This window comes from Hibiscus syriacus, unplaced genomic scaffold (genome assembly GCF_006381635.1).
Source record: "Hibiscus syriacus cultivar Baekdansim isolate YM2019G1 unplaced genomic scaffold, ASM638163v2 tig00110415_pilon, whole genome shotgun sequence".
Lineage (NCBI taxonomy): Eukaryota > Viridiplantae > Streptophyta > Magnoliopsida > Malvales > Malvaceae > Hibiscus > Hibiscus syriacus.
The window spans coordinates 599,534-608,242 of record NW_024062729.1 but is presented as its reverse complement, the minus strand read 5'-3'; the positions used below and the strand labels follow the sequence as shown (position 1 = coordinate 608,242).

Here is an 8,709-nt window from a genome sequence, read left to right as displayed (position 1 = left end):
ACTTATCATCAATTTCAATATGAAAAACCTAAAATAATGCAAAATTTTCAAAATAAAAATAATTAAAAAAACTAACCCTCGGAGGTTAATTTTCTATTTCTGAATGATTGTGAGGGATTTCTTACCGTGAATGGTTGTGAGGGATTTCGCATGCGATGGGGACAGAAATCTTCGGAGATGGGGACGGATTTCGCCGTAGAGAGTGAGAGATGAGACTGAGTTGTGATTTTAGGTTTTAGGTTATGAGTTGCGATTACGGGATATACTGTGGACGGTTCAGTTTCCGATATATTAAGAAATTCGTGTTTGGAATTTGAAAAAAAATACGCGTTAATACGAATGACGCTATGTAAATCGCATTACGATAGTTAGATTCGCATTGCGATTTACGTATTCGCATTGCGATGTTCCTAATTCACATTGCGATTTACGTATTCGCATTGCGAATTAGGAAAATCGCAACGCGAATACGTAAATCGCAATGCGAATTAGGAAAATCGCAACGCGAATTTAGAAAATCGCAATGCGATAGTTAGAATCGCGTTGCGAATCTGAAACTGATTTGCGATACCGGAGATCGCATTGCGATTTAGTTGGTCATTTTGGCGAATCCAAAAAAAGTTGGTTAAAATCGTATATTATAAGGCATTTTTGATCACTAGGTTATTTTCTCTAATTAAAATTACAAGTCCATAATATAGTTTTTATTTTCAATTTGGTCACTCTCACATATATATTTAAAAATTATAAGATAATCATTCAACTATACTCTATCAAATAATATGACCATTAAAAAAATTATTTTCAATTTGGTCACTCTCACATATATATTTTTTGGAAAAACCTAATAAAATTAATATTTCATATATATATTGAAAATCTTCACATATATTCTTACATGTATAAAAATCCTAATAACAATTCAAACATTGTTTTTATCTTAATCAAAACAACCGAAAATAAAAAATAATGAGAAAAATTGCTTACCTTGGTAAAAAATAAGGTCCTTGAAGTGTTGAAAATGGATGAAAATCTTGAAAGTATAAACTAAAAAAGAAAGATTAAAATGTTAGTAATAACTAAAGATGAATTAAAATTATAAAAGAGTGGAATTTCTACTAAAAAAAGTTAGAAATACTTACAGACCAGTTCGTCGAAGAGTGGCTTGGAGCTTTGGAGAAGGTAAAGTGAAATGGGAGGGAAATCCAAAAATGTAAGTGAGCAGGTACAATGCATGTCTGCACATGGTAGGGTAGGGTTACTTTAGTGATATAGTGTCAAGATTGTTAACATGGAAAAACATATATTAAATTTAAAAGTACCCAGGACGGGGCGGGTTATTTTGACCTTAAACCCGACCTGACTGAAACCCGATCATAATATATATAAAACTCGACTTGACCTGAACTTGAATTTTTTTTAAAAAAAAACCCGACCCTATCAGTTCAGATCCTATGTCCATCCCTAGATGTTATCAAATCATGTTAAATATAAGTTATTCATATTTTAAGTACACGAGTTTTCTTTTTAATATACATTTTTAAATATATTTTTAAGACATTTAACACCCAAAGAGTAGTGAATGGAAGAACTTGATTAACACATTACTAGTATTTTTGAGTATTCAATTCGAATGGTTAAATTTAAAAACCAATTTAGAATGTAATACATAATCTGGGGACATCTGACGGAATTAATCGGAAGAAAAATACTAAAGAAAAAGTATGCGTGCAACCTCTCAAATGACGTAGTTTTACTTTATTTTTCAGATTATTAGCATCAAGCGATCCATATTTCAGGCATATGAAACTACAGCATATGCAAATGTTTATGTAATTTTGTAAGATTATAAGATATAAATCTAAAAAAAATATCCATAATCAAAGCATGTCAACGTTTATCAAACAGCACCGGTGGAATGGCCGACAGAGAGAGATCTTCCCGGTCCGTGCATCCTCAGGTATTAGCCAGAGGCTTTGTTGAGTGGCCATGGTGCCCCTGCCATGACAGCTTCGATCTCCCATGTTTCTCGAGGAACTTTCGCATGTTCTTGCTACCGTTGGCCGTTACAAGCTGCAGTCGAATAAAGGAACTGTATGATTTAACTGAAAACAGACAAACAAATAAAAACGCAGAGTCGATCCTAACCACATAACACACGAAAGTCTTTCGTCTATATTCGTCACACACGAGATGACCTTAAAGCATTCATGAATTTTACAAGGGATTGCATGTATTGAGCAAGTGATAGCACTCTACTGATCCTGCAATACATTATCCGTACTCCTAAATACTTGAACACCAACAAGCAGATTCATAAAGCTTAATTGTCAGAACTTAGGACACAGTAACATACTAAAAGATTCTCAGCTAAAACTGTCCCTTCAGTTCTTTAATGGCCAAAACTTGGTTTTGATGCCATGACACGTGAGTTTTGCTTATGTTTATTAACATCGTAGATGTAAATCTGTGATAGAGGTGATTAGTTTTTAAACTACAATCGAAACATAGACAGACAACTTATACGTGTAATTAAAATCAGGAAGGAAATTGTGGACTTGAATGACAATCAAGTAAAATAGAATACCACGTCACTTTCTATCCGAACTCCAAAATTTTTAAATTTGTCTATCGTTTCATGGTTGAAGAACTTTGAAGTGCATGCATTTTCCATAGCTGGAGCCAACAATGCATCAATGAAATAGCATCCGGGCTCCACAGTTATCACCTGCAACATGAAGATGAAAGCTTCAGTGCATGTTTGACGCACTAATTGAATTCATGTGTAGAACTTCTTGCGAGAAAGAACAATATCACTTCTAAGAAGAAACTCATACTAATAGAATTAATGCAAACTAATTCATTTAAAAAAAACAATTTAAATGCGCATACTACCATGATGTCACAGGTTTAACTCGAGAAAAATAATCAATATGTCGCAAGTTCTGTTCTACCGAAGCACATTAAGTGGTACAGTTGACTAAGCATAATTATGAGCAGAGAAGCAATAATTAATTGGAACAGTTGGTATCGGGATTTGGGACCTTGAATTGTAGACTTGTAGTCTTTGGAAGGAGGCAGCCATTAGTTCCACCAAATGGTTGTGTTGTAGTTTAAATAAAAGATAGTCATACGAACATAGTTTTCAAATTCAAACTTAACCAACGCTTTTGTAAATGAAACAAGTATGAATTTAGAAATACTTGTCCAACATTTTGATATCGTTCAACTACACAAGTACCAAAAATAAATGAAATGTTCAACCAGTGTACATATGCATACATCAAATCTGTGCTGATCATAACCGTAAATGTGGAAAATCAATTTGACAAGAAAAAAGGCAAAAATATAGCACTTACCATTCCCTCCTGGAGTTGTCTAGCAGTACGCAAAGACTTCAAACCAGGTTCTTTTGGTCTTTCTACACCCTGCAAGATTTTAACCGATAAAAACCCATAAGGGAAACAAAAAATTGAAATTGTAGCTACTGACAAAAATGAGATGAAAAGTAAGACTAGCACTGAGCACAGATAGAATTCATAAGCAGATAAATTAATCACAAGGACCTTTGGATAACCACCAGGATCATGAGTATCAATACCCAATAAATGGCCCAGACCATGAGGCATAAATATAGCACCCACTCGTTCAACCATCATATCATCAATGTTTCTACAATAAAAAAAATGAAGCCTACTTATAAGATTCACTTTTAATAGTAGAAACAAGAGGTGAATCACAGAAAAAATTGCATCATTAAGGAAATAGAATTTACCCGACAAGGATGTTGCCCTTTTTCAGTGACTCCAGAATGATTTTCTCAGCTAGCCTTCAACAAATAAAAAGAAAACAGGACAATACATATTAAAGATAAAAGAAAATAAAAAAGGAAAATTATATCACAAATTCACAATTATTATTGTTCTTTGCCCTTACTTGTGCATATCCACCCAGTTTATACCAGGCTTCATTGCAGTTATAACGCATTGTGAGCATTTAGGACAGCCTGCAGAACATAGAATGTAGGAAAGGAAGATCAAACCATGACAACTTAAATCGAAAGGCTAGTTTTTTTATTCAATAGTCAATATGGATTCCCATTGGAGGAAACCTGATATAGTTCCTATCACCCACTGATCAAAGAATACAGACTTACATTATATATAATGCTCTGGTCGCTTGTAAATTTCCCATTCACCTGCATACATGGTAGGATTTACTTTAGGAGAAAGCTTATATATCACTGTATACTAGAGAACAAATAAGCAGCTTACTCAGAATCCTTGTAGCATACTAGCATGGTAGACTTTTTATTTTCTTAAGACATATACTAGTATTCTCTGGATGGTGTAGAAAATTTAAATATCCCAATAGTCTACTGCTACAAAAGGACTCAGCCCCAAAGGTCACAAAAATACGTACTCGACTCCATGCAAGTGATAAGAATTGGACATGAAAAACCCAAGAACTGCTTCAAGTCTTAGGGCAAATACAAATGGAAGATACTATCCCAATTCACTTTTTCCCCTTTTTTGATTAATTAGTCGCAATGGTCAATAGCTTTTCAAAATTAAACCAGAAAACTGAGAGAACTAGGAAAGGAGTCAAAATGTCAGAATATTGAGTTTCTTTCGTGAAGCTGAATTAAATGCCTCGATTGAAAGTGGGTAGCCCATTTACAGCATCCAACACATAAGCAAATACATTAATTGCACAAGAAATAGACATACTCACAGGGAATGAGCACGTAATGTCAGATCCATAGAAACTGTACTCAGCTCCCATGTCAAGCAAGGCCATATCTCCATCTTCTAAGATCTGCAAGAAAGACATATGATGTTAAAACCTCACCAACTACTCCCAGTTTATCAGATTAACTTGAATAGATAAATTGGAAACTCTTAGTGTTATTTGCATCATTAACCAAACCTAATGAGATCGTGTGTTTCATGAGCAGATGAAAATAACATATATTTCAAGCACTATGGGACAAATGATGAAAAGCAAACCCTGTCATTAGGAGCTGCAGCATGTCCATAATGTAGAACAGAACTGCACCAGAGAAACATAAGGATAATTATTTTTGACCAAACACCGATATCTCATATGCAAATATTAATTGTAGAACAAGTAAAACGTTCCAAAAGAAAAATCAGAATTTGCAAACTATACAGAATGGAAAGCAGAGTGCCAAATTGTTGACATTTAAAATGTTTCATGATAATGAAATATTATAGTGGAATTTAAAACAATTGTAGCTATCCCAGGTTTTATTTTATTGGTGCTTCATTTAAAAGGTACTGCTGAGAAAATGGGCGTGAAAACATTATTAATGTGCAGTTATTACCGCATTGCACGTTAAACAAGAAACAATCAGGAACCTGAGATAATCCTCACCTGTTTTCACCAGTAGCACAAATACATGTATATGAACAGTGCCTACAGCCACCGTACATATAGGTATGATAAAGAAACATGCTTTTCAGTTGATACTCTTTCATGCCCGCTTTGGTTTTTCTCATAACCTAGTTAAGTAGAAAAGCAAGTATATGTTAAATTATCATTCTCAACATTACACAAAGAAAACATGAATCTGCCAAGAAACTAACAATTTAGGTGAAGTACAAGATGAAGAAAGCAAAGAAGAAGAACCAAGTAAATGGCTGCAAGGTAAATTGTAGATCATGTAGAATGATGGATTATAACTGATAATCATTTGTACCAAAAAAATAATAATAACTGATGATCATTTACTTATATATGCTGAGAAAACTACATGCAGTTGTTGTTCAAGCTATGAAATAAATGACTACCTCAACATGAGCTTCAGAACTTATATCGTTGGCAAATTGGATAAGAGCAAGCTCCAAGTCTGACTTGCAAACTCGGCACTCGGTCAATATAGGATGCAGAGTTGTCAAATCTGTCTCAAATTTTTCTATTCCCTAAAATGAAGATAAGGAGGAAAAACTAGATAAGTCTCAAAACAAACAATACGGTACTTTTACATAACACCATAAGCTTGTGTCAAAGGCGTGCAGAATCCAATAACTCCGACAATAGAAAAATAAGCTAGAACTTGAGAAACAATATAACGGGGTTCTAAAAGCAAAAGGAAGAAGGCAAATGAAAGTAGAACAGATGGCATGATGTAAAACCTCAAACTCTGCAGGTTTTGAGAAATTATTGCTATCGGTGTTAACCCCATGTAAGAGGAACAATAAAGGTTTTCCAGAACCCTTATATTGGTCAACCAAGACCTGAGCAATCTCATCAGTGTAGTTTACCATGCTAACCATGTACCTTTCCTGCCAACAGAAATGCAAACATAAAATAAACTAAACAAAGCACTGGCATAACAAACCGGAAAAACCCGTTACAATAGTCACCTGAAAGTAGGAAACTGGCTTTATTTCTCCCATCCAAACAGCATAATCAGCAGGTAACCTAGGCGTAAATAGAATGGATTTTCCAGTTGCAATGTCCTTTAATGCTAAGAAAAGTGATTCATTAACTTCAACAGTTTATAAATTAACCCTACGATTAAGAATTGAATCAGTAGTTAAAAAGCTCGTAATATTTTTTAAAAGGTAATACAAAGAACTTACAATAGCACCATAAAAACCAGGCTCTCTCACACCAAACAGGTAAGCGAAGTAACACTCTTGCCTGAAAACCAATTAATTATCAGTAATTTTATTTCTTCGAACGAATTGTTATTTAATTAAAGTTTTAAAGAGAAACGCAAGGTCGGTGTACCTGAAGAGCTCGAGGTGATCAGTGCAATAGCGCGATTTCTCCTCACCACCCTGTTCGATTGATTGATCCGATAAATTTTAACTTCAATAAAGGCACTTGTGAGTGGAAGTAATTGAAACATTACTTAAATAAGAGTACCTGGAGGAGAACGAAGCCGTGATGGGGGCGAGATGCGTCGGAGAGGTGTTGGCGAATAGAATTGAGCAGCTTTTGACGGTTGGATACGTGAAGTTCCATAGGTACCGGCGGAGGAGAGAGAGACGTCGGCAAAGTTGAAGCCATGGAAATGGCTTCTCTCGTCTTTTTCGCCATTTACAAGCAACTAAGCTAGAGCAGCTGTACCTTAAATCATTTGGCATTTCCTTTCTTTAATAAAAAACTAGTCTTTCGCCGAACAGGGAACACTAGCGCCAATGCGACGTCGTGGCTTGACACATGCAAAGTAGATACAAACAATGGAATATATTATTAGATAAACTACATCATTAGACAATAAACTTTAGATTGTATATTGATAATGGCACTAAATTAAAAAAAATTAACATTAAATGTTAGTTTACGTTTCAATTACAGTATTGAGCATTAAATTCAAAAATAACTGATGATGTGATAGTTTTGATACTGAATTGAAAATAAAATATATATATTTATCTCTTCATTTTATTTACAAAAATTAAGATTTTTTATTTATTTTTTATCTTCATTAAAAACCGTCATTTTTATGCCTTTTTAACCATGTTAAACATCGATAAAACTCATCTTATCATCTATTATCATTTTATTAGTTTAAATTTTCGTAAAACTCCTTTAAAAATTGTGAAATTAAAAAAAATCTACGTTAGGCTTGATCGATCAACCGAAAGCTGTCAAGAGGCGTGAATTGCCTTTGATAGAGTTTGGTGGAAACTTGAATAACAACAACATAAAAAAAACTTTTGGCACAAATCGATTTATAGTGATTCAACTTTCTCAACCAAAGTATATATTCACTACCTTAGCTTTTCACCACTAAAGATTTCAACAAATTAATTAATTTGTTCTTGTAACACCCTTAACCCATATACTTACCCGCAAACGAGTCAAAGATGTCAACTCATTCATACAAACATTTATTATTTGAACACGTATAAAAAGTTATTTCTTTTAAAACCTCAAAATGTGACCTTTATTATCCATTCAATTGATAAAAAAAATCTCACTTTACGATTTAGCTTTAACTAAAATTCATTGTTGAAATTCAGATTTGATCAAAAATTTATTTTTATCGAGTAAAAGTGTAATTTAATATTTAAATATATCAAAATTGAATCTATTTTTAGACACAACTAGACAATTTAGTATTGTAATATATCATAAATAAAACTGTTTGATTTAAAAATAGTTTCAATCATAACTAAATCTGATTTAATAAATTATTAATAAAGTCTTTTTAAAAACTAAACATACATAACTTAGATAGAATAAAGCTCGACATATTTGAATTATAGCGGCTAAAAACTTTCTTAATATACATGCCACTAACTAATAAAAATAACAAACATGATGTTCTTACTGATTTTGATGACAGATCTGACTTCCTTAAGATGATGATGATTCGCTCCCTACTTTACTCGTTCACTTGTACCTACATGTGAAACACTCCCACGTTGAGTTTTCACTTAGTGAGGCAACCGAGTAAAATAAAATAAATAAGATATTTTAACAAATAAACAAATCATATCGTATAAAAACATTATTAAAATAAAATATGTATAACGTCAAATCATAACTCATAATAAGAATTTACTATAAAAAATATGTAAATCAGACTGTGATGTGTCATTTGAGATTTATATGTTTTGTTTCAGATTAGATCATTGCAAAACTGTACATTTCTTTTCCAAATTAGATCATTTTGATTTCATATTTTTCTTATTCATATCAAACTATTGCCCACTGTATTATCATGTG

The 8,709-nt window shown here is 33.1% G+C and overlaps 1 protein-coding gene across 1 annotated transcript; it reads right to left on the bottom strand.

Annotated features, from left to right (window-relative positions):
- Nucleotides 1–1,919: 1,919 nt before the first annotated feature.
- Nucleotides 1,920–7,091, bottom strand: LOC120124141 (xaa-Pro dipeptidase-like). Its single transcript, XM_039142874.1, is given in 18 exon segments — nucleotides 1,920–2,043; nucleotides 2,046–2,073; nucleotides 2,588–2,728; nucleotides 3,360–3,428; nucleotides 3,567–3,672; nucleotides 3,776–3,829; nucleotides 3,937–3,985; nucleotides 3,988–4,006; nucleotides 4,157–4,198; nucleotides 4,735–4,818; nucleotides 5,010–5,052; nucleotides 5,398–5,525; nucleotides 5,814–5,945; nucleotides 6,159–6,308; nucleotides 6,390–6,485; nucleotides 6,609–6,669; nucleotides 6,760–6,809; nucleotides 6,898–7,091. Coding segments are annotated over 18 exon segments (1,506 nt in total). The 5' UTR covers nucleotides 7,072–7,091; the 3' UTR covers nucleotides 1,920–1,963.
- Nucleotides 7,092–8,709: the final 1,618 nt, after the last annotated feature.